The sequence below is a fragment of the Elephas maximus genome, chromosome 9 (assembly GCF_024166365.1).
Source record: "Elephas maximus indicus isolate mEleMax1 chromosome 9, mEleMax1 primary haplotype, whole genome shotgun sequence".
Taxonomy (NCBI): Eukaryota; Metazoa; Chordata; class Mammalia; order Proboscidea; family Elephantidae; genus Elephas; species Elephas maximus.
Window position 1 is genome coordinate 74,071,636 of NC_064827.1, and position 26,062 is coordinate 74,097,697.

General features: G+C 36.2%; 1 protein-coding gene across 9 annotated transcripts in view; it reads left to right on the top strand.

Moving 5' to 3' along the window:
• The window catches only part of RABGAP1 (RAB GTPase activating protein 1), a 176,176-nt gene that overhangs the window by 50,794 nt on the left and 99,320 nt on the right, over positions 1-26,062 (top strand). For all 9 annotated transcript variants that reach the window (XR_007518774.1, XM_049896827.1, XM_049896823.1 and 6 more), the window contains 8 exons: positions 22-196; positions 811-968; positions 4,677-4,787; positions 5,426-5,492; positions 6,196-6,298; positions 7,331-7,500; positions 20,672-20,846; positions 25,840-25,933. Coding sequence is in view for 8 of the 9 variants with exons in the window: in XM_049896827.1 (XP_049752784.1) it covers positions 22-196; positions 811-968; positions 4,677-4,787; positions 5,426-5,492; positions 6,196-6,298; positions 7,331-7,500; positions 20,672-20,846; positions 25,840-25,933 (1,053 nt within the window). In the remaining variant the exon portion in view is untranslated. The remainder of the gene's footprint in view (positions 1-21; positions 197-810; positions 969-4,676; positions 4,788-5,425; positions 5,493-6,195; positions 6,299-7,330; positions 7,501-20,671; positions 20,847-25,839; positions 25,934-26,062) is intronic.

Consider the following 26,062-nt stretch of genomic DNA (forward strand, 5'->3'; position numbering starts at 1 on the left):
TATATATTCTTTTTTAAACAGACTCTTAGATCCTCAGACAAACACTGAGATAGCAAACTACCCTATCTACAAAATTCTCTTTTGTGTCAGAGGACATGATGGAACTCCTGAGAGCGACTGTTTTGCTTTCACTGAGAGTCATTACAATGCAGAGCTCTTCAGAATACACGTCTTCCGGTGTGAAATACAAGAAGCTGTAAGTCCGTAAAAGAAAACTGCCTACAAGCGAAATTTCATCAATGCCCCCACCAGGTTGAAGTGATTACAGTATTATGGTCACTCATCAGCCAAATGAAATTCTCTGTTAATACTTTACTGATTCCAGCCTGATGGGCCTCAGTATAAATAAAGTAAAAATCTGGTTAAGCAGAACCTTGTTGTTGCTAAGAGTGTTAGAGGGCACCAGTTGACTGCTTCTTGATTGGGTAAGATAGGCATCCTTGTTCCAACAATAATACCTTTGCAAACCATTCTTTTAGAGCTGACTTTGTTAGGGCTATTTATATTATTATAAGTATGTTTAGATAGTTTCTGACAATTTAGGAAACCATTTTTTCAGTTAGATTTCAAGTGTTTACTATTGTTTGTTTTTTTTAAACTCCTCTGGCCATTTTAAGTGTAGCTTGCTTTATAGGCCTGTTACTGTGGTTATTATTATCTAGTTTCTATTAGATAATTTACCAAAAGAAAGAGAGGGGGAGAGATTAGTAATCAGTGTCCCTTGCGCCCCTCCAACCTCCATCAAAGTAGGTAACCTTCCAGCCTGTTAATGGTTCGTTTCCTAACATATCTGATTGTACGTGACTTTAGGTAAGCCGGATACTTTACAGTTTTGCCACTGCCTTCCGCCGTTCTGCCAAGCAGACCCCACTTTCAGCCGCTGCTGCACTCCAGACTCCTGACAGTGACATCTTTACCTTCTCTGTGTCTTTAGAAATAAAAGAAGATGATGGTAAAGGTTATTTTAGGTAGGGTATCTTATCTTATTAATTTGTATTTATATTAACATGATATATTACCTGTGGTTCAAGGGAAACTCTAGGTCAGATTACATAACTTCTGTATTCTATTGCTTTTATAGATAGTTTTTTAATGTAGGTGATAAAGGAAAAGAGCTTTTTAAATGTAAGTGATAAAGGCAGAGAGGTTTTTAATGTAAGTGATAAAGGAAAAGAAATAGGCAAATTTGTAGAGGCAAGGTTTAAACAGTTTTAACACAGTAAAAAATTCATTCACATGGAGAATTTTGTTATATTACCACATTCTTTCAGTGCGATTCAAAATATCTGGTTGATTGTTGTTATAAAATATGGCAGAAGCTATGTCAGTTGGATTTGTAGCTGGATTTTGTTTTGTTGTTTTCATGATCTAAAGAACTTAAGACTGTTGAAATCAAGTTTTACATGAACATTTAATAGAACACATTGGGAGAGGAGAAATGAGGCCTGGGCCTGAAGTCTAACCTTCCATAGATAGATGGAAATAACTGGTTTTGGTTTTTAAGTAAAACTTCTTTAGTGGAAAGAACCCTGGAATTGAAATCTAAGCTTTAGTTTAATTATTGCTCTTATTAACTGGGTGACCTTTTCTAAGTCTCATTACATCTCCTGGTGATTTCCTTGTTTGTTAAATGAGATGGCTAGACTTTAAAATCCTTTCAAACTCTAAAATTTTATGATTGTGATATCACAAAATGAGTACTGCTTGGGACCATAATGGATAGTTGTGTATAGCAATCTCTTTCCTCCAAAAGTACCTCATAAGCCAAACCAAACCAAACAAAACCCATTGCTGTTGAGTTGATTCCATCTCACAGCAACCTTATAAAAATGGATGAAGTAAAACTACATCAAAATATGAATGATTTCTAGTATTTTGCTTTTAAATTTAAAAGCACAGTGATTGGTTCATTTGTTAGAAAAATAACTTTGGGTCTCCCTTTAGAGACTTTGGAATTGTCTTGCCATCTGGTGGCCAACTTAGTATACATTGCAGCTTCCACTTTGATTCGAGCACTGAAGTATGAGGCATTGCGCTAAATCCTGTCATTAAATACTATTCTGTTCTCACAGCAACACGGAGATACTTCTTCCTACAGTTTGTGTACTCTTTCCCTGCAAAGTATAAGAGACAATCAGTAATCTTTTTAAGATTTTTTTTTTTCCTTTTTAAGAAACAAAATAGTTTCTTAAAATTTTATTTTGTTTTACCAAAGGTATTTATGTGGGTCTACTCTATAAATTCCAGTTATGAATAGGAAAGATTTCTGAGATCTTGGAGGAGAAACACTAGGGTCCTCCCGTCTGAGATCAGGTACCTTCAGTGTAAGTGGTCACAAACATCCCTGTTGCATTTACCCTTACATCAAGGAAATGCTTTTTACAGAAAATCTTTGGATGGTTAGATTTGTTTTTCACATTTGTTAGGGCTTTGTTCTCTTTTTGTTGTGTGGTCTTACTAAATTTGCAGTTTATAATAAAATGCGTTTCAGATAGTTTTGTGTTAATCTAATACAGTGATGAAACTCACTGAAAAGTATGCCTTTCTTTGTCAGATTTGAACTTCTTTGTCAAATGCGATTTCTTTTATCAAGTAATTCTATAATATGTCTGGGAATAGTCATTAAATATTTCACAGAAATAATCATTGAGGCAGCCCAGGGGTTATCAACATGGTCTTCTTAACGCTATACAACAGTGAACTTAAAAAGTGGAAATAAATGGTGAACAGAATAGAATGGTTAAAATATGATGGTGTACTGGTATGATTTACCACCTATCCAAGAGATACATGTATATGTAATTGACCACAGTACAAGATAAATTGTGGCTTTACCGTAACATCAAAATAGAGACAAAGCATTATGGGAGGAGTTAATGCTCTTCATTCCTGAAGAAGTACAATTCTCGTGTTGTTGTAAATATAAACCTGCCTCTCAATTTATCCTTTAGAAAGATGAGCTTTTGCCTTTACATACTATCTAAAAAGCTTTTTTTTTTTTTTTTTTGGCCTCATTTAATCCACCAAACAACCTTATGAGATAGATGGTTGATATTGTACTTATTTTATAGATACAAAGAAACCCAGGGAAGTTAAGCCTGGACCTTGATCTGTACAGCGGAAATTAAATATTAAATACCCTGCTTGGATACGTTCACTGAGCTAGTGACAAGACTGGAAATACAGTCTGGACCCCCTGACATTCAGTAAATGAATTTCCCCTGATTACATTCTCCACTCTGCTTCCTGTTAATGCAGCTTTTCCTTGCCCTTCAGACTCAGGACACCAGAAACAACTTTATATCCGTTGTTTTTATTGCATTAAATACTGCTGAGAGATGAGATTATACTTCAGGATCACTTATTTATACTTTAGTGTCCACATAACGTAAAAACCAGTGTACCTGTAATGCGTTTAAGTTGAAAATTGAGACCCGTCTTTCTCCTTATTGGTGAAATTCTGTCAACCACAGTTATTTAATAATTAGGTATGCAAAAGTTTTCTTTGAAAATGTTTGTCGTTTCTGGACTACTTTGTTAATATTCTTTGATTTTCTAATCTAAATGTTACAAAATGTTTTTGAATTGGTTACTGTATAAGTGCTGATAGACTTCAAACTATTCAGTGCTACATTTTAGTTTGTATAGGTACTCAGAGTTTTATATAGCCATTTATAGTTCCTACTAATTGTTCTGTTACCATTACTTTAAAGTTGAACAAGAATAAAACATAATTTAGATTGGCTGCATATTGGCTGACTGCCACAGGCAGATGTTTGCCTTGAAGAATAAAGAAGCTAGAGAAAGTGGTGTGTGGGAGACTAGGGGATTATTTTGGTAAACTGGCATTTTAAGAATATTTTCAACTTTTTTATTAAGCTAATGTTTATTAACAATATCGCTAGTATTATTTTTATACTTATTACACACACAAGAAAACCGAACCTGTTGCTGTCGATTCCGACTCATAGTGACCCTATAGGACAGACTATAACTGCCCCGTGTGGTTTCCAGGGAGCGCCAGGTGGATTCGAACTGACACTCTTGGTTAGCAACTGTAGCTTTTAACCACTATGCCACCAGGGTTTCTACTTATTATACAGGTATGTAATTATTACATGGTGATAAGGTTATCACTGCTTATGGATAATAACCATTAGGTAGCAGCTTGATGTTGGGTATATCTTCCTTATCTCTGTTATTTTTTAAAGGCACCTTGTATTGAAATTCAAAGGATCTATGTTTAAGGATATTTTTCTTCATTGTATACGTAAACAGATATGGCTACTGTCTTATTTGTAAAAACTGGTAACCACATGTAAAGGAAGCTTTTTTTTTTCCTTTTTTGAGTGTCTCTGTGTTAGATGCCTTGCTAGGTCCTTCACAGATACCTAATTTAATTTTCACAGCAACAAAGGAGGGAAGACACAAGCCACATTTAAGGAGGCATAGAAGTGGTTTTTCTAGCTTCTATAAATGCCTTAGTGGATTAAATGCAGTAAGATTAGTTATAGAATATTATCACATCATGAGGCAGGTAATGATTCCTTATATTATTATTTGAAAACCAGGCACAGAAAAGAATCAGAGATCTGAGGTCTTTGCTTAAAAAAATTATTCTAGAACATATTGCAAGGAAATATTGTGTGAAATTAATGAAACATGTTGGTCTACAGTGCAGTTCCCAAAGATAAGGACAGACAATGCTTTAAACTACGCCAAGGAATTGATAAGAAAATTGTCATCTATGTGCAGCAAACAACTAATAAGGAACTTGCTATTGAAAGGTGAGCATTTGTAGTAAGTTTAGCTTAAATATCAATTTTGGTTTTATCAGTCTAATGAAATCCGCCAGGCGCTCCTTGGAAACTCTGTGGGGCAGTTCTACTCTGTCCTATAGGGTCACTATGAGTCGGAATCGACTCGACGGCACTGGGTTTTTTTTTTGGATGATGAAGTCATATACTGTATCCAGAAATGTGTTTGCAAATTGTTTCGTTCCTTAGAGAATTCTTTTTATTAATAAGGGGATGAAGGCTTCATCCACTTTGAAATGTTGTCGTTAGGTGTCGTGGAGGAGATTCCGGCTCGTAGTGACCCCGTGTACAACGGAAGGAAACACTGCTCAGTCCTGCGCCATTCTTACGATTTGTTGTTACACTTGAGCTCATTGTTGCAGCCACTGTGTCAATCCATCTTGTTGAGGGTCTTCCCAGTTTTCAATGACTTTGAAGTAGCGTTTATAAATGTTTAATTAGTGTGCTGACTTTAGTTATCTCAATTACTATAAAGCAGTAAGGATTATAATTTATTAATAATTCTAATTGTCCTTTTCCTTCAGTAATATTTTTTTTTTAAGTGACCTAGTTTAAAAGTTCTTTTGTGTTATCTTTTCTCCAAATTAATGTTAGTTCTTCTTTTACAGGTGTTTTGGCCTTCTTCTGAGCCCAGGAAAAGATGTACGAAATAGCGACATGCACTTGTTAGATTTGGTAAGAATTGCTTTTTATTGGAAAATTATGTACTGTTTTCTCAATAAAGGTCATCTCACTTTATCTCATCTGAATCTGATATAAAAACATGTTTATTAATGTGTTCTTATAAGCTATAAAGCAGTATGCAAAGATAAGGGAGCTTCCTTATTCCTGACTTGCTATTTACTATTTTGACGTTGGATAAGTAACCTGCTTAGTCCAGTCTTGGCTTCTTGACTGTACAGTGGTGGTAATAATTTTTCTTTATTGATCGCATAGGGTTGACAGGAAAATCAGAGGAAGAAATTTATGAGAGAATTGTTTGCAAGCTGTGATGTGCTTTACAAATGGTAGGCAGTATTAGTCTTACTCCTATTATATAAAAATTTTCATTTGCACAACTAAAAATGATGTGATTATTCACTTGACAGAAGAATTCAGCATACGATTTAGGTAGTGAATTTCCCTAATATTTGTACAGTTTGATTTAAAAGCATTTACTTTATGAAATTTTTCAAGGACAATTGCATAAATAATTGGCACATTTTTAATTCGAACTGTAATCACTCACATGCACTTTTACTTTTAAGGAAGACCTAATCTTTCACATTCTTATCTTTTTGCAGCTCTTACAACAGTATTTTTTAAAGGTAGCAAAATGGGGGTTGGCTGTTATTCATTCACTTTGGTATTAAGATTTGTTGTTACTCTTTTTCTTTAGGAATCTATGGGCAAGAGCTCAGATGGAAAGTCCTATGTTATTACTGGGAGCTGGAATCCAAAATCTCCACATTTTCAAGTCGTAAATGAAGAAACTCCTAAAGGTGCTGACTTACACAAGTGTGGCATTCATTTCTGATAATATTCAGATTGCTGACATCGTGAACAGAAATTTTAGCCCCAAGAAGATACTTAGATCCTAAGACCACTGTTTGACCAGTATTCACTACTTACCTAAATTTGATGAAACCAAGGAATTTAAATAGGTCTTTGAATTTATTAATAAATTTGACCTGTAAGCAAAGTATCGTTTTCACTTACTTATTTTTCTCTCTCCATTTTTTCCTTCCCTCTTCTTCCTTTTCGTTTATTTGCACATTTATGAATTTATTTTTATGGAGAGGTAAAACATGTGCACATGGTTAAGAATTCAGAAGGTTCAGAAGAGTATAGAGGGAAAGTAAGTCAATCATACTCCCCAGGGCCCCTCCCCCAAAGAAACCACCATTACCAGCTGTTTGCATAGCTTTTCAGAGCTATTCTATGCGTAAAGAACCTTTTTCAAGATATTTTTGTGCTCTTCCTGAATGTCATTTAATGGCTGCATAGTATTTCGTCCTGCAGATGTATCATTATTTGCTTAGTTAGTGCCTGTTATTGAGTATTTATGCCCCCCACATTTTTTTCTTATTATTAATAACAGTGTGGATAAATGGATAATAGTTCACAGAAGTGATTTGATAAATATGAGGGAAAATTGACCTTAATGGTAATCAGAAGATTAAAAAATGTAAGATACCATTTTCAACCAAGACTTTAAACATTGAGAATTTCCAGTGTTGATGAGGGTGGGATAAAGAAACCATATGCCACTTTTGGAAAAAGACAGCATATTTCATAAGCCTTCAAATATATACCGCTGTCACACATTCTGCGTCTAAGAGTCTACCCAAGAAAATAATTTCTGATACAGAAAATTATTTTCTTTAAATAGTGATTTATTTTATATTTTTATTCAGTGATGGTTTACCTTAAGATAGCTTCAAGTTTGTAATAAAAGTAATCACTTTTATGTTAATTACATGAACAAGACTATTTCAGTCTTTTTTATTTGCTGCTTCTATCTTTTTCTCTAGATAAAGTACTGTTTATGACCACAGCTGTTGACTTAGTAATAACAGAAGTACAGGAGCCGGTTCGATTTCTCCTAGAGACAAAAGTCCGCGTTTGCTCACCTAATGAAAGATTATTCTGGCCCTTCAGCAAACGTAGTACTACTGAAAATTTCTTTTTGAAACTGAAACAGGTACTATACTTTTATATAAATGTGAGGGATGGGGAGAATAACAAAGGAAAAATCATTTTTGAGACTGATTTATTATATAACCATCAGATCTTTAAACAGCCATGTGTATTTTAAATATATTCAGAGGAAAAAAATGTGTTTTATATTTACCCACGTATTTTCCATTTTTGTTACCCCTCATTTTCTCCTGACGATTCAGGTTTTTATCTGGTATCATTTACCTTCAGTCTGAAGAATTTGTTTTAGGATTTCTTTCAATACAGATCTGCTAAAGACATTCTGTTAGGTTTTTTTTTTTAACCTAAAAAGTCTTTATTTCACCTGCACTAAAAGCATAATAATGTGAAAGTTTACTGTTAAGTCAGTTTTTCCTACAAAAACTTAAACACACATTTTTATGTGACCCTAGTTGCTCTCCCTGTAATGTGACAGCAAACTCCTCCTTTCCACCCTGTATTTCCTAGGTCCATTCAACCAGCTTCTGTTCCCCTTTGTCTTCTCATCTCGCCTCTGGACACTTAGTCTCATGTGTCTACTTGAGCTAAGAAGCACGGTCCTCACCAGTATCTTTTTATGTCTATAGTACAGTGTAATCTTTGTCTGAAGAGTTGGGAATGGTTTCAGTTTTGGGCTAACAGAGAGTCCAGGGGCCGTGACCTCTGGGGTCCCTCCAGTCTCAGTCAGACCATTAAGTCTGGTAGTTTTACTAGAATTTGAATTCTGTGCTCTACTTTTCTCCTGTTCTATCAGGTACTGTCTGCTTTGTTCCCTGTCAGGGCAGTCATTGGTGGCAGCCAGGCACCATCTAATTCTTCTGGTCTCAGGCTAATGGAGTCTCAGGTTTATGTGGCCCTTTCTGTCTCTTGGGCTCATATGTTCCTCATGTCTTTGGCATTCTTCATTCTCCTTTGCTCCAGGTGGGTTGGAACCAGTTGATGAATTTTAGATGGCAGCTTGCTACCTTTTAAGTCCCTGGACACCAGTCACCAAAGTGGGATGCAGAACATTTTCTTAATAAACTCTATTATGCCAATTGACCTAGATATCTCCTGAAACAATGGTCCCCAGATCCCCGACCCTCCCTGCAGCACTTTAAATATGTCACTCCACAGTCTTCAGGCTTCCATTGTTTTTGATGAGAAATCAGCATTACAGTAGCCCCCGCCCCCTTTCACAGTTTCACTTTCCTCTGTTTCAGTAACCCGCGATCAACCACAGTCTGAAAATGTAACGAAATGTTGTACTGTCTTCGCTCCATCCCACCCAAGGACCACGTTCAAATAGCTTTTATTACAGTATATTGTTATAATTGTTCTATTATTATTAGTTATTGTTAATTTCTTATTGTACCCAATTTATGAATTAAACTCTATCATGCACATGTATGTATAGGACAAAACATAGTATATATAGGGTTTGGTGCTATCCATGGTTTCAGGTATCCAGGCAGATAAGAGGTGACTACTGTAATTTATATTATTGTTCCTCTGTGTGTATTTTTCTCTAGCTCCTTTTACTCTTTGTCTTTGGTTTTCAGCCTTTTAACTATGGTATACCTAGGTGTGCTTTTCTTTTCTTTCTTTTTTTTAATAAAAAGACTGTTTTTAGAACAGTTTTAGGTTTATAGAAAATTGAACAGAACGTGCAGAGAGTTTCCATATACCCCCCTCAAACCCCTCATAGTTTCTCCTGTTATTAATATCTTGCACTAATGTGGTACATTTGTTACAGTTGATGAACCTATATAAATATATACGCAGTCCTCACTTACTGACGTGGTTGAGTTCCAAAGACCAGGTCATTTTGTGAAAAGCGGTATTGTGAAAAAATGGAGGATGACCGTATCAGATCACAAAATGGAGGATGACTGCATCATTACATAACTGCCAAATTGTATCATTATATAACTGCCAAACCCCTAAGAATCATGGGCCAGCTATGTTGACATATAACCTTAACCATCATAGCCAGCGCTATTCTTACCTCACACCTCGGCATTTGTTACTGCCAGATGCACATCATTAATGCAAAGAATAGTTGGATAGTAGATTTTTTACTATCGTTGTTAATGCAAAATATTGGATAATGAGATAGTTGGTGTCTTAGTCATTTAGTGCCGTCAAAACAGAAATACCCCAAGTGGATGCCTTTAACAAAGAGAAATTTACTTTCCTGCAGTGTAGTAGGTTACAAGTCCAAATTCAGGGCATCAGCTCCAGGGGAAGGCTTTCTTTGTCTGTGGGCTCTGGAGGAAGGTCCTTGTCCTCAGTCTTCTCCTGGTCGAGAATCTTCTCAGGCACAGGGACCCCATTTCCAAAGGATGCATTCTGCTCCTGGTGTTCCTTTCTTGGTATGAGGTGCCCAACTCTCTGCTTGCTTCCCTTTCCTTTTATCTCTTGAAAGATAACAGGTGTTACAGACCACACCCCAGGGAAACTCCCTTTACCTTGTATGGGGAAGTGACCTGAGTGAGAGTAATCCTCTCAACGTAGAATTACAATCACAAAATGGAAGACAACCACACAATACTGGGAATCATGGCCCAACCATATTGATAACACATATTTTAGGGGGGGATATAATTCAATCCATCACAGTCGGTATGTGAGGAGTAGGTATATTATTACTAACTAAAGTCCATAGGTTCTTTAAGGTGTACTGTTTGTATTATACAATTCTGTGGATTTTGACAGATATCATGTATCCACCATTACAATATTATATAGAATAGTTTCACTCCCCAAATGTCCCCTATGCTATACCTGTTCATGCTTATCCCCTCCCCTGGACCTTGGGAAACCACTGATCTTTACAGTTTTGTCTTTCCAGAATGTCATAATTGGAATCGTATAGTATGTTGTCTGTGCAGAGTAGTTTTTTTCACTGAACAATCTGCATTTTAGGTTTAGGAATGCTTTTCTTTTGTTTATTCTGCTTGGGATTTATTGGGCTTGTTGAATTTTTTAATCTGTGGGATTTTTTTTTTTTTTTAACCAAATTTGGGGAAAATCTGGCCAGTTATTCCTTCAACTTTTTTTCTGTTCCGTTTCTCTTTTCTCACCTTGTGAGACTCCATTCACACATATTTTAGACCGTTTGATATTATCCCACAGATCACTGAGGCTCTATTATTTTTTCCAGTTTTTTAAATTTCAGAGATAGCACTTTCCATTGACCTATCTTCAGGCTCACTAACTTGTTTGTCATCTCCAGTATGCTGTGGAATCCATCCAGTGAATTTTAAAATTTCAGATCTTGTATTTTTATTTTTTAATTTTCCATTTGGTCCTTCTTTATAGCTTTTAATTTCTCTGAGATTTCTTGTTTTCTATTGAACAGTTGTTTTTTTTTTTAATTTTTATTGTGCTTTAGGTGAAAGTTTACAAATCAGGTCAGTCTCTCATAAACAAAAATTTATATACACCTTGCTATATATTCCTAATTGTTCTCCTCCCTAATGAGACAGCACACTCTTTCCCTCTGCCCTCTCATCTTCCCCCCAGACAGGAGATGCCAGCATAGTCTCATGTGTCTACTTGATCCAAGAAGCTCATTCCTCACCATTATCATTTTCCATCCCATTGTCCAGTCCAGTCCCTGTCTGGAGAGTTGGCTTTGGGAATGGTTCCTGTCTTGGGCTAACAGAAGGTCTGGGGACTATGACCACCAGGGTCCTTCTAGTCTCGGTCAGACCATTAAGTCTGGTCTTTTTATGAAAATTTGGGATCTGCATCCCACTGCTCTCTTGCTCCCTCAGGGTTTCTCTGTTATGTTCCCTGTCAGGGCAGTCATTGGTTGTAGCCATGCACCATCTAATTGAACAGATTTTCTTTTATACCATTGAGGGTAATTATAATAACTTTTAAAAATCTTTCACTGTGAATTTTAATGTCTAATGAGTTACATTTTCCTTGTCTAGTAATTTTGGATTATATCATAGACATTTTAAATGATATATTGTAGAGACTCAGTTCTGTTGTGTTCTCCTGAGAAGTATTGATTTTTTTTGTATGTGTGTTTCAGCCGGTCATTAACTTGGCCAGAGTCAAATTCCTTACTCTTTCTTTTCTCTGGTGGACAGCAGATGAAATCTCTGTTTTGTTCTTTTAGCTTTCCTTGGCTCCAGTTGCCCCACCAATAACTGCCCCCTTTTTTATTTCCTTCATAGCAGAACTCTGAAAATATTTGTCTGCATTCACTGTCTCCAGTTCCTACCCTCCCATTTGCTTTTAGTCCCCCTATGGTCAGGCTTTTGTACCCCATTCCCATCTTACTGAAACTGTTCTCATCAAGGTCACCAATGAGCTTTACATTGCTAAATCCAGTAGTCAATCTGAGACCTCATCTTACTTGACCTGTCAGTACGTTTGATACAGGTGATCACTCCGTCTTCCTTAATACCACTCTTTCATTTAGCTTTCGAGGATATCATATACTCTAGGTTTTTCTTTCTATTTATTTCTTCCCAATCTTAGGTCCTGATTTCTTTTTCCCAGCCTCGTGATTTTAATTAATCCTTGGACCCTCTTCCCTATCTATACTCACTCCCTTTGTGAGCAACTTTAGTCTCATACAGTCATCTATATGCAGATGACTCAAAAATTTCTATTTCCAACCGACACTTCTCTTCCAAATTCTAGTCTCTTTTTATGTAACAGCCTACTCAGCATTTCCATTTGGCTGTCTGTGAGACATCTCAAACTTAACATGTCCAAAAGGTCTCCTTATCTCATCCCCAACCCCCAAAATGCTCTGCCTACCTCCTTTACTAGCTTATTTCATCACATCCTTTCCTGATGGTTGCTTAGGCTAAGAATCTTTACTGTTTTCTTATACCCCATACACAGTCTCTCAACTTTTAAAACATACCCAGAATCTGACTACTTCTCTCCAACTAGGTTACTTTCACCCTCATCGAAATTATCATCTCCACATTTCTATCTTTGCCTGTCAGCATACCAGCTAAGGTCAGATCGTGTCATTCTTTTGTTCAAAAGTCTATCCCTATTTCACTGAATAAAAGCCAGAGTCTTTACGGTAGCTTAGAAGACCCTACCTAATCTGCTGCCTATTAAAAAAAAAAAAAAAGCCCACTGCCGTCGAGTCGACTCCAACTCATAGCGACCCTATAGGGCAGAGTAGAACTGCCCAATAGAGTTTCCAGGGAGCACCTGGCAGATTCGAACTGCTGACCTTTTGGTTAGCAGCCAAACTACTACACAACCAGGGTTTCCTGCTACCTATTACACCATGAATAAATTCTTCTCCTACTGCACTTTCCTCTTGCTTCCTCACTCTGCTCTAACCACCTTGTCTTAGGGTTATTGCTTCTAGTCTTTTTCTTTGCCTGGAATGCTCTTCCCCAGAGATCCCACTTCTAATACTCACCTTCTTCAAGTCTGTGGTCCAATTTACATCTCAACAACTCACCCTGATCACCCATTTAATAGTACAGTTTGCCTGCTCTTCCACTGGTACTGCTAATCCCTTCTCTTAACTAATGTGTTCTTTAACATGACTCTGACCATCCAATATACCACATGATATATTTACTTTTAAGTTATTTATTGTCTGTTTTCTTTATTAGCTAAGGAAAGATTCTTAATCTTTTTTGCTGATTTATCCCAAGCACCTAAAACATAGTAGTTCTCAATAATTATTTGTTGACTTGATTTCATTTACATGCAACTTCGATGATTTCATTACACAAAATTACAGGGTTGTATGTGAATGAACATTTCAAGATCTATCCTGAAGTAAAATGCTGCCAGTGATAGGATAATATCCGTATGTCTACAAGGAAGACCAGTTAGTAACGACTATTATTCAAATTTAAAAACCAACCACGGAGGCCAAAGATGAAGAAATTGAAGATTTTTACTAGCTTCTGAAATTGATGGAATGTGCAATCAGGATACATGGATAATTACTGGTGATCGGAATTCAAAAGTTGGAAACAAGAAGGATCAGTAGTTGGAAAATATGGCCTTGGTGATAGAAACAGTGCCGGATAGAATTTTGCAAAACCAATGACTTCTTCATTGCAAATACCTTTTTTCACCAACATAAATGGTGGCTATACACGTGGACCTCACCAGATGGAATACACAGAAATCAAATCGGACACATCTGTGGAAAGAGATGATGGAAAAGCTCAATATCATCAGTTAGAACAAGGCCAGGGGCTGAATGCTGAACAGACCACCCGTTGCTTCTATAAAAGTTGAAGTTGAAGCAAGTTCATGTTGAAGTTGCTTTTCTTTTTTTTTTTTCGTAATATTTTATTGTGTTTTCATTGGAAGTTTACACGGCAAAATAGGTTCCCATTTAACAATTTCTCTACAAATTGTTCAGTGACATTGGTTACATTTTTCATTGTGTCAAAATTCTCATTATTTTCACTCTGGTGGTTCCATTTCCATTCATTTAATCTGCCCCCCCCCCCCCCCCGCCCCCCTGCCTTTCTCATCTTTGTTTTGGAATAAATGTTGACTGTTTGGTCTCATATAGCTGATTTTTTAAAGGAGCACAGTACTCATGGGTGATACTGTTTATGAGCCAATCTGTTATCTGAAAGGTGCTTTCCAGGAGTAGTTTCATTTCAAAGTTGAAAGGGTACTTCAGGGTGAATATTCCTGGGGATTCCTCTGGCCTCAACCAGTCCAGCAAGTCCAGACTTTTTAAGAATTTGAATTTTTTCTGCATTTTTCTCCCTTATTGTCTAGGTCCATTTATTGTGTCCTTAATCCAAACCGTTGGTAGTGGTAACTGTGTACGATCTAGTTCTTCTGGTCTTGGGGAAGATGAGGCTGTGATTTGTGTAGGCTGTTAGTCCTGTAGACGAGTTTCTTCTTCGAGTCTTTGGTTTCCTTCCCTCTCGCTCAAGACAAGTAGAGACAAACAATTGTATCTTAGATGGCCGCTTGCAAGCTTTTAAGACCTCAGACGCTATTCACGAAACCAGGAGGTAGAACATAAACTTTATGAACTATGTTATGCCAGTTGACCGAGTTGTCCCACAAATTGTCCTAAGCCTTCAAAACCCAGAAAACCAATCCCATGAGGTGTTTGGTTATGTCTAGTAAGTATCTGTAATTGTGCCCCCTAGTTATTTTTCCCTTGAGGTATTATGTTACCCAATTTTGGATTCATGGGTTTATAGGAATATTACTTTTGTGGTTGAGTCTAGAATAATGTATCTTTTCATGGAAATGACTTAAATTTGATTTCAATTTTATGCACATTTTTAAAATATTCTAATATAGTATGTTGTTCTAACACATTTTTTAATTGGGCTGAAAATGACTTGATGGGTAGATTAGCAAAAAAACCATGCAAACCTGAGGCATAGTCAGATACACTACTCTAGAGTCTTCTGTCAAGGTAACAAGCTTAAGCATAGACTGCATTGTGAATATTTTCTTTGCAAAAAGCAGAAGTGTGTATGTGGACACTGGAAGGAAGGCAGGGAATTCCTGAGAATAATCTTTCATTTTTCTCCTTATTTGGATGAGTCTGGGGGCTGGGGGGAGCAGGGAGTCGAGGTCATGAAAAGACATGGAGGCATGAAAAGAAAGGTAGGGTGTGAAGAATTTGAACAACTTTTTGCTCTTCAGTGTTTTGTCTTAGAACTCTGTTTACCTCACCGCTTATAACTTAATAAACTAAGTTTATTCTGTCTTTTGCATTCATGGTATTAAAAAACAATAGCAAAATAATAATAATAGCATCTAGCACTAATTGAGGGCCTGTCGTGATCATCACTCTGCTAGCCACTGTCACTTTTACTATTATAGTTTTCACAGTGACTCAATGATAATAAACAGCGTTTTCATTTTAGAGATGAGGAAAGGGAGATTTCAGAGATGTACAGTAGCAGATTTTACAGGAGGTTGTGGTAGACAAGATTCATACCTAAGCCTTCTAAGAGTCTCAGCCAGGGCTGTTTTTATAGAAACATGCTACTTTTATCATTTTTTCTGTAAGAGTATTTTTAGGATTTACTTAAAACAAAGTAAGGATAATTTAAAATTCTAACTCCTTTAGCCGAAAAGGAAACAGTGCTACAGAGTGTGTTTTAAAAATATACTGTTTATTGCCACCAATATAGGAAAACAATTGTAATTTAAAAAAAAAAAAAAAAAAATCACATTTTAAAATTCTTTTTCCTTTCACTGGAATTGTCTGATGACTCAGTAACTCCTTTTTAGCCTGGACACGTTCCCATCTGTGGGGATTGTTTATTAAGATGGCACCATATTAGAGAAGAAACATTTGAAATTAGTGAGGAAGGAAAGATTGCTTTCTTAGATTTAAATTTTCAGATAGCATTTACTAAAAGACCAAATTTTTCCAACAAAACATAAAGTGAACAAAAGATCAAATAAGCATTCTTAGAACTATAGAATTATAAAATTTTTAGAACCAAAGAGACTATAGGGCATTTGTAATCTTTTACAGAATTACCATGTTATAAATGAAGAAGCTGATGTCTGAAAGACTGTGTGATATGGTCAGGGTCATATAGGCAAGTTATTAGTGTAACCATAACTGAAATCCTGGACCTCTTACTCATAATTTGCTGTGTATGTGCTTGCACGCGCACCCATGTGCACAGTGTGCTAAAGCAGTATGCCTCTCAAGATAAACATACCGTAATGCTTTCTGTGCCAGAGCTCTTTTGCTGAATCAGGAGGCAGATAATATTAGGTTCTTCTACTGTTCCTGATGCTGAGTGTGATCACTTGGTTGAAGTAGTGACCACTGGGTTTCTCCTTTGTAGAAGTAGAGTTCATTCTTTGCAGTTAGCAAGTGACACTTTGGCAACCTTTTAAATATTCTGTTCCTCAGCAGCCTTTTAACTAATGGTTTCAGCATCCATTGATGATTCTTGCCTGAATCAGTTGAGTTCATAGTTTCAGTAGTAATTTATCACTGTAACTTTTTCTTCTTTTTTTTATTTATGTATCTTTTACACTGAAAATGTTAGAGTAACATTAATGTATTTAATTTATTTGCTTTATTTTACTTCATAAAAAATTTAAAAATATTGGTATTACATTTAAAAATAAAACTGTTGAGTGAAGCTTAAGATTTTACAGAACTTCTTTTTGTTCTTTGAACATGTTCTAGTAAGATTCTAAAATTGATACTATCTTCTAAGCTAAAAGTTACTTGGACTAAATTTTTTTCGTTGTAGTTATGTTACCATTTGACATATAGTTGGATTAATTTGTTGCCATTTATTTTCAGTTTAGGGGCTGGTTTTTTTAATATGTAAATTACACGGTACAGAAGTAAAAATTTTGTAGGATATAATTTACTGGGTGCTTCCCGCTCCTGCCCCATTCAAATAGGTAACTATTATTGGTCTCTGGTTCACTTTTCCAGTGTTCCTTTTTGTGAAAATAATAAAATACTTCTTAAACCCCTGGTCTATTAAAAAAAAAAAAAAATTAGCATGCTGTATACCTTGCTCTTTTATACGCAGTGTATCCTGGAGATCATTCCACATCAGTATTTAGAGACCTTCCTCATTTCTTTTTTTAACAGCTACATAGTACTTCACTATTTGCATGAATTATGGTCTATTCAACCAGTCTTCTATTAAACGTTTGGATTTTTTCCTGTCATTTGCTATTCCATATAATGCTGCAATGTAGAACCTTATGCGTGTGTTGTTTTGTTTCTTTGCTTTTATCTTAGAGTAGATTCCTATGAGTAAAATCACCGGGACATGCTGTAAATATATACGTACTTTTATTATATTTGCCAGATTACCTTCTGTAAAGATTTTCACCATACGGGCTAGCAATGTGTGAAGGTATCTGTTTCTCTACAGGCTTGCCAGAATAGCATGTTCTCAAACCTAAGGATCTGATAGGCAGGGCAGTGGTATGTCAGGGTAGTTTTTAATCCTCTGATAAATAACATCAAACATTTTTCCTAAGTTTGAGAATGATTTTTCTTCCCCTTCCCATGAATTGGCCCATCCATGTCTTTTGCTTCTGGCTTCAGCCTTTTCCTCTCAATATTTAGCAGCTCTTTATATATTTGAGAAATTAGCTGTTTGAGATGTAAGTTACCAGTGTTTTCTCCCATTTTGTAATTTTTCTTTTGACTTAAATTGTGGTTTTGTCTTTTGCTACTTTTTTTTTTATGTATTAGAATTTATCAGGTTTTTCCGTAAGTCTTCTGGATTTTGGATTCTAGTTAGAAAGGCTTTCTCCACTTTCAAGTTATAAAGGAATGTACATATTTTATTGTAGTACTTATATGGTTTCATTTTACTGCATAGACCTCTGATTCATATACCACATTTTATACACACACATACACTGGTTTATAATGTAAAGTATGGACCTGATTTCATTTTTTTCCAAATGGCCATCTACTTGCCCAACACCATTTATTAAAAAGTCTAACATTTCCCTCAGTGATTTGAGATGCCACGTTTATTATAAACCATATTGTATTTGGACCTCTTTCTGGTTTTTGTATTGTGTTTCATTGATCTTTACATTATTCATATGCAGTGTTACACATTGTTGTAAATATGTAGACTTTATGATATGTTGCACCTCGTTTTGCAGGTTTTCTTGGGTATTTCTACTAATTTATTTTTCATATAAACTTTAGATTCAACTCGTCTGGCTCTGGAAGAAGGTTATTAGTGTTTTTATTGGTCAAAATTGACATCTTTATGGTGTTAAGTCACATTTTTCAAGAACATAGGATGTGTTTCCATTTATTCAAGCCAACTTTTTTTTTGTCCTTTGAGAGTGCTTTTTAAAAAGCTTTTTCAAATGTAAACATGAATAAAAAGAAGAGTATAATGAATCCCAATATATTATCACCCAGCTTCAACAATTAACAGCATTTTTCATAGCTGGGGTTCTCGACATACAAGCTGGGTATAAATAGTTCTTGTCTATTTTTATGTGACTTCAAAAGACAGTATTGCGCTGGTCACTTATTACTTAGATAAGAGATTTTTTCCCCCCTAGGTGAACTGCATTGCTTATACAGTATATCATCTCTCTGAGAATTTTTTTTTTAAAGATGAATAGCTGTTGCTGATTTTCTAATTGTTTCAGTTCCTGTCACTTCCTGCCTTATCATTCATTCTGCCTCCAGACAGGAGCCACCCATTTGGTCTCGTGTATCTGTTTGAACTAAGAAGCAGAGTCCTCACGTGTATTATTTTTCTTTTATAGTCCTGTCTAATCTTTGTCTGAAGAGTGGACTTTGAGGATGGTTTTAGTTCTGGGTTAACAGTGCATCCAGAGGCCATAGCGTCGGGGGTTCCTCCAGTCTCTGTCAGACGATTAAGTCTGATCGCTTTACCTGAATTTTGAGTTCTGTTCCATACTTTTCTCCCACTTCGTCCAGGATTCTCTGTTGCGTTCCTTGTCAGGGTGGTCATTGGTGATACCTGGGCACCATCTAGTTCTTCTGGTGGAGTCTCTGGTTCATGTGGTTTCTTCAGTCTCTTGGCTATTATTTTCCTTGTGTCTTTGGTTTTCTTCATTCTCCTTTGCTCCACGTGGGATGGGACCGTTTGATGGATCTTAGATGGCCTTCAGAGTATAATTTATAACAAAAAATTAAAACCCTATTTCCTATCGAAGTATAATTTTTAAAGTTAAAACCATAATTTTTACAAATACATAATGCATATGTTTTAGCAGTTTTAATTCAACCCGTTAATTAATAAAGGAACCAGTATGATGGCAAAACTGGTTCTAAGTATTTGAGAAAGTTGAGTTTAGATAGACTTTTTTTCAAAAATAATGTTAGAGTAACATTTATGATTTAGATACAAAACTAGTTAATGTCCTACAGGTAACCTTTGGGTTATTTTTTCTATTGGACAGAAATCATTTGTGTGTCTACTGGACACAAATTTACAGTTAACATGTAATTTCACAGAATCTGAGTCCCTAATTAATAGTAAGTAGCTAAGTAAAAAATGGCTAGTCACATGAAAAACTAAATAATCCCGTTAAACCAAAGTCAGCCAACTAAAGCCTGTGTGCTGCCACTTGTTTTTGCAGCCCAGCCACATTCATTTATTTACTTACTGCCTATGGCTGCTTTTGTGCTGTAAGGACAGAGTTGAGTGATTTTAACGGAGACTACTGCCATGCAGGGTCAAAAATATTTACAGTTTGTCCCTTTACAGAAAAGCTAGCCAATTCCTGTATTAAACAATGCTTCAGGATGACATTGAAAGGACAATTTGCCACTATCTTGGTCTTACTTCCAAATTTGGGGTAATTTTTCTTAAAAACCCAAATGAACATTGAAATGATAAAATCTGCTCTGCTCAATATTTCTGTGCGTAATGAATCTCTTAGCACGGTCCTCCCCCCTTACCCTTTCTGTCATTTCATTTTACTTGTGTATGTCTTTCTCCTTATTGTAGCCACCTTTCTAGTTTTCACTGTACCTTTCCTACAGTTCTCCCTTATCTTCTTGCTCTGAATTTCACTGTTTTCTTCTCCTCCTTAAGGAGAAGAAATAATATGGAATGTTAATATATTTTAAATGTTTATTATACTGGTAGTTTTATATCCTCGGTTCTTAATTTTTAATTTAGGTCAGTTTAAACTTTTATGTGTTTTCCTCAAAACCAAAATACCAATGAGTTACCACAATTTTTGTGATTTCTATTGATCTATTCTCTGTCACTTTCCCCTCCCTCCCCATAAGTAATAGCTTTTAATTGAAGAAAACTTCCCTATACTGTTTAATTAAGCCAAAGGAGTAGAAAAAATTATAGAAGAGGACTCCTTTAGTCATAAACTTTATGTTTTAGAACATTTTAAAACATTTTTTCATATGTAGTTTTACGTTAGAAACCTTGAAAGTTACCATAAAGGAACCTAGAAGATACAGAACAGTTAGTTTTTTAATGTATGCTTACTAAGCATTGGTAGTTAGATATCTGATGGTATAGTCTGAGGACCATGAATAAAATTGCAGAACCGGAGTTCTGTCCTATTTTGCTAAGGTTTTTTAAATCTAAACATATGCTTTTGTGTTTAGAGAAGGTTACGTTTAATGTAACACCTTTTTATTCTTACATCCTGTGTGAAATCAGAAAGAGAGCTTAGTTTTAAAAATAATTTTACCACGTAATGATTTTTTTTTTTTTTTAATCCTCAAGATAAAGCAAAAGGAGAGAAAGAATAATTCCGATACTTTATATGAAGTCGTATGCTTGGAAAGTGAATCAGAAAGAGAGAGAAGGAAAACTACAGCCAGTCCCTCAGTTCGCCTGCCACAGTCTGGATCTCAGAGCTCAATGATACCTTCTCCTCCAGAAGATGATGAAGAGGAAGGTAAATTGTAGAGAGAGCTAAATTAGTATTTTGGGATAGATGACCGTGCAGACTCTTAAAATTTTATCAGGGAATTGATAATGTCTCATGGTATTTGGAATTCTTTCAATAAATACTTAGGAGAATCCACTATATGCAAGGAGCTGTGTCGGATTCACACACGATTAACACTGGACTTTCGTCAAATACTTGTAACCAAGTTGGAAAAATTTGTAATTTGTGCTTTTTTTTTTTTTTTCCTATCAAGTGCTAGCCTGGTGTATTAGTATATTTTTTAGAGCAAATTTGACACAGCTTCCAAAATTAATGTTCCCATCTCAGTTCATTCACTTGGCAGGAACAAGTTCACTTGCCAAAATGTGTGCTTCTACAATCGATCCTTTCACCAGACCTGTCTGTTTGTAAATGCTTGTGTGTGTATGTTTTTTTTTACCTTGTTTTCACATTGGTAAACATTAAGAATCAACCAGTTCTTTTTCCTTTCTCTCATTTTTTTTTCAATTTTTATTATGCTTTAAGTGAAAGTTTACAAATCAAGTCAGTCTCTCACACAAAAACTTATATACACCTTGCTACGTACTCCCAATTGCTCTCCCCCTGATGAGACAGCCCGCTGCCTCCCTCCACTCTCTCTTCTCGTGTCCATTTCGCCAGCTTCTAACCTCCTCTACCCTCTCATCTCCCCTCCAGGGAGGAGATGCCAACATAGTCTCAAGTGTCCACCTAATCCAAGAAGCTCATTCCTCACCAGCATCCCTCTCCAACCCATTGTCCAGTCCAATCCCTGTCTGAAGAGTTGGCTTTAGAAATGGTTCCTGTCCTGGGCCAGCAGAAGGTCTGGGGGCCTTCTAGTCTCAGCCAGACCATTAAGTCTGGTCTTTTTATGAGAATTTAGGGTCTGTATCCCACTGCTCTCCTGCTCCCTCAGGGGTTCTCTGTTGTGTTCCCTGTCAGGGCAGTCATGGGTTGTAGCCGAGCACCATCTAGCTCTTCTGGCCTCAGGCTGATGTAGTCTCTGGTTTATGTGGCCCTTTCTGTCTCTTGGGCTTGTAATTACCTTGCGTCCTTGGTGTTCTTCATTCTGCTTTGATCCAGGTGGTTTGAGACCAATTGATTCATCTTAGATTGCCGCTTGCTAGCGTTTAAGATCCCAGACGCCATTCTCCAAGGTGGGATGCAGAATGTTTTGTTAATAGATTTTATTATGCCAGTTGACTTAGGTGTCCCCTGAAACCATGGTCCCCAAACCCCAGCCCCTGCTACGCTGGCCTTTGAAGCATTCAGTTTATTCAGGAGACTTCTTTGCTTTTGGTTTAGTCCAGTTGTGCTGACCTCACCTGTATTGTGTGTTGTCTTTGTCGTCACCTAAAGTAGTTCTTATCTACTATCTAATTAGTGAATACCCCTGTCCTAGCCTCCTTCCCTCCTCCCCTCTCATAACCATCAAAGAATGTTTTCTTCCCTGTTTAACCGTTTTTCAAGCTCTAGTGGTCTTATACAATATTTGCCCTTTTACAACTAATTTCACTCAGCATAATGCCTTCCAGATTCCTCCATGTTATGAAATGTTTCACAGATTCATCATTGTTCTTTATTGATACGTAGTATTCCATTGTGTGAATATACCATAATTTATTTACCCATTCTTCCGTTGATGGGCACCGTGGTTGCTTCCATCTTTTTGCTATTATAAACAGTGCTGCAGTGAACACGGGTGTGCATATATCTGTTCGTGTAAAGGAGGCTTAATTCTCTAGGATATATTCCAGGGAGTGGGGTTGCTGGATCATATGGTAATTCTATTTCTGCTTTTTTAAGGAAGCACTAAATCAGTTTCCAAAGTGGTTGTGTACCATTTTACATTCCCACCAGCAGTGTAGAAGTGTTCCAGCCTCTCCACAACATCTCCAACATGTATTATTTTGTGTTTTTTGGATTAATGCTAGCCTTGTTGTAGTTTTGATTTGCATTTCTCTAATGGCTAATGATTGTGAGCATTTCCTCGTGTATCTGTCAGCTACCTGAATGTCTCCTTTAGTGAAGCGCCTGTTCATATCCTTTGCCCATTTTTAAATTAGATTATTTGTCTTTTTGTAGTTGAGTTTTTGCAGTATCATATAGATTTTAGAGATCAGATGCTGATCGGAAATGTCATAGCTAAAAACTTTTTCCCAGTCTTTAGGTAATTTTTTTACTCTTTTGGTGAAGTCTTTGGGTGAGCATAGGTGTTTGATTTTTAGGAGCTCCCAGTTATCTAGTTTCTCTTCTGCATTGTTAGTAATGTCAGGACTTTATTTTTTAATGGAAAAAACTTTGTGAAAGCTGGTTGTGATAGAAGGTCACATGTGGTATGTGTTTATGTGAGATTCTCAAGACGTATTCCTGAAATTCATAGAGGAGATTTCATTTTTCATTGTGGGGACTGAGAGGAGGCACATAATGAAAAAATAGTTTTTGAGCTAGGACTTTAAAAGTGCAAGGAGAAATCGGGAGGCAGACGTGTTGGTTGGGGCATTTCTGAGCAAAGAAATAACAAAGGCTTAGAGGTGGCAGAAATGACTGGTTTGGCTAAAAGATATAAATACCCGTGATTATATGTACATTTTTCAAGTTTAGAGCAAGCACTGACTTTCCAATCCCCATTGTTCCCTAGAACTCCCACTTTCCCTGTGGCTAACCAAGTTAGGGTCATTTCCTAGTAATGTTAATGGCCACCAATTACTAGATGCTTAATATATGCTAGGCACTGTGCCAAATGCATTGTTTATCTTATATAAATACAACTCTCCTGAAAAATGGGATTTATTTTTATGCTTATTTTGCATATGAAGAAACAGTCTCAGAAAAGTGAAATAATCACCTAAGGTTACTCAGCTAGAAAATGGCAGTCAGAATTTGAATCCATAGTGTGAGCTCTATTCTCTCTGTGCATTTAATTCACAAAGCATTTTGAAGTACAGAGAAACCAGATGTACATTTTTGGAGAAGTCAGAGATGCAGTTTAAAGATATCCTACAGAGCCAGTTTAAATCAGGGGTTAGAGCTGAGAAGGATATTGATGGCTCAGAGATCATAGTTTGTTGCCCATGTTTGAGATTGTCTGTTGTGTAACTGGTATTCTTGAGACTTGCAGTTTCCCTTTCAGGTCAACACTAGTTAAGAATGTAGAGTGAGTAAAAGTTTACCTATTTGTCCTCCCTTAAACTTAACAATAAAATCAAAAAGAAGCAAAATTTGAGAAAAGCTCTCTATTTATAATGAAACCAGATAATCTCAAATCTCCATAGTATAGATTTTTAAGGATATCTACCATTTATAAAAAAAATTTGGCCTCAGCTAACTGATAAAATCAGGACTAACAAGTAGTTCCTCTAATCTGTAGGCATAGATTTGTTTTAATTTAAGTGAGGAGATTCTGGAGACCTCTACTGACAGTTCTTAACTAGGGAGGGATGAGGCCTAGTAGCAACAGATACTCCATGGGAGAATCAAGGAGCACTGGAACACCACTGTAAAGGAAGACAGTGTGGTTTTGCCCCACGTTGTTTCTCTAGTGTATGGTACAATACCTCGTATCTAGCAGATGCTCAGTAAATATTGCAAGGTGGTTAACCCTCCTAGGGTCCAGTTGTATAATGAAGAGGAAATGGCAGGAGAATTGGGACTGAAAGAGGGACTGTGTAGCCATGTCATCTTTTAATACTCTCAAATCTAGTATTCAAACCAGGAAAACCCTAGCCCAGTGTGATCTGTTTTCTCCCTGGGAAGAAATGGCTACAGCCCTATAAAGAAGCTTCTTACCCATGGGACATTAGTTACAACAATTATTGAGGGGAGGTGTTTAGAAACAACATTATGAGACTAATCAAACACTAGAAAGTATTGGTGAGGTTACATGAAAGCAGGTACTCTGGTACAGTTAGTGGAAATATAAGTTGGTGAAGTTCTTTTGGAAGGCAATTTGTCAGTTTCATAAGTCTGTAAAGTATGCTTTTTTTTTTTTTTTAAACCCAGGAAGTCCACTTCTGGGCATATACCCAATGAAGTGATGACATATGTTTGCAAAATATCACTAAGTGTCCAACGAAAGGGAAGATTAAACAGATGTCTTAATTCATATTCTTTTTTTTCTACTTTAATTATGCTTTTCAATTCCTCTCACCTCCCTTTATCAATTTCACATTTTTGACTGTTTTGATATCTTATAGGATTTATTATCTTATAATCTTCAAATTCTTCTTTAAATTCACTTTTTTTTAATTACTTGAATTAGATTTGAACTGATTCATTTTGGTCCTTTTTAATGTTTTTGTGCTTTTTATTATAAATTATTTATGCCATTGTGAAAAATCTAGGAAGTCATATAAACATAAAGGAGGAGAGGAAAAAATTAATCATAACTCCATCACTTGGAGACAGTAATTGTTAATGTCTTGAGCTAGTTGCTTCCAGTCTTCTATTTTATAACAAAGAAAAAAAAAGAGTAGATCAAAGTATGGATTCAGCTATTAATATTCTTAGTTTACACATGGTATTTTGCCATATTATTAGATAAACATGTTAGCATGCATTACATTGCATGCATGTATCATAATTTATTCAGCAGTTCTCTTGTTGGACCTGAGGTGATTTGTAATTTTTTTAGCTGTTATGCTAAGACTGCTATGTATCTTCACACATAAAGCTGTTTGCTTTGGAAAAGGAGAGAGAGCACACCATATTTTGAATCCAGTAAGTTTGTAATTAAATGGCTCTTTTCTGCATTTGACATAGCGTGGACCTATATGGAAAGCAACAGAGAATTGGAGAGATTATAACGATATTCCATGTAGGACCATTTTTATTTTCTTTGTATCAACACCTATGCATTCAGAGGAATTATGACTTCATGCTCCCAGTCAAGTCATTCAAATGTGACTCTCACATTCCATATCATCCTTCTGGCTTAACATAGCCACTTGTTATCCCTTCTTGTGTGTTTTGTTTATTAAAGATAATGATGAGCCTCTCTTGAGTGGATCTGGTGATGTATCCAAAGAATGTGCAGAAAAAATTCTTGAAACCTGGGGAGAACTGCTGTCAAAATGGTAAGTTAGAATATAGTTTCTCCTTTTCATTTACAAATTTCGTTTCGTGGGTAGGGATTCCTACTAACCACAATAGAACGATTAATAGAAACCTAAGTATGAGGTTCACGATGTAAGGTCTTTCTGTGT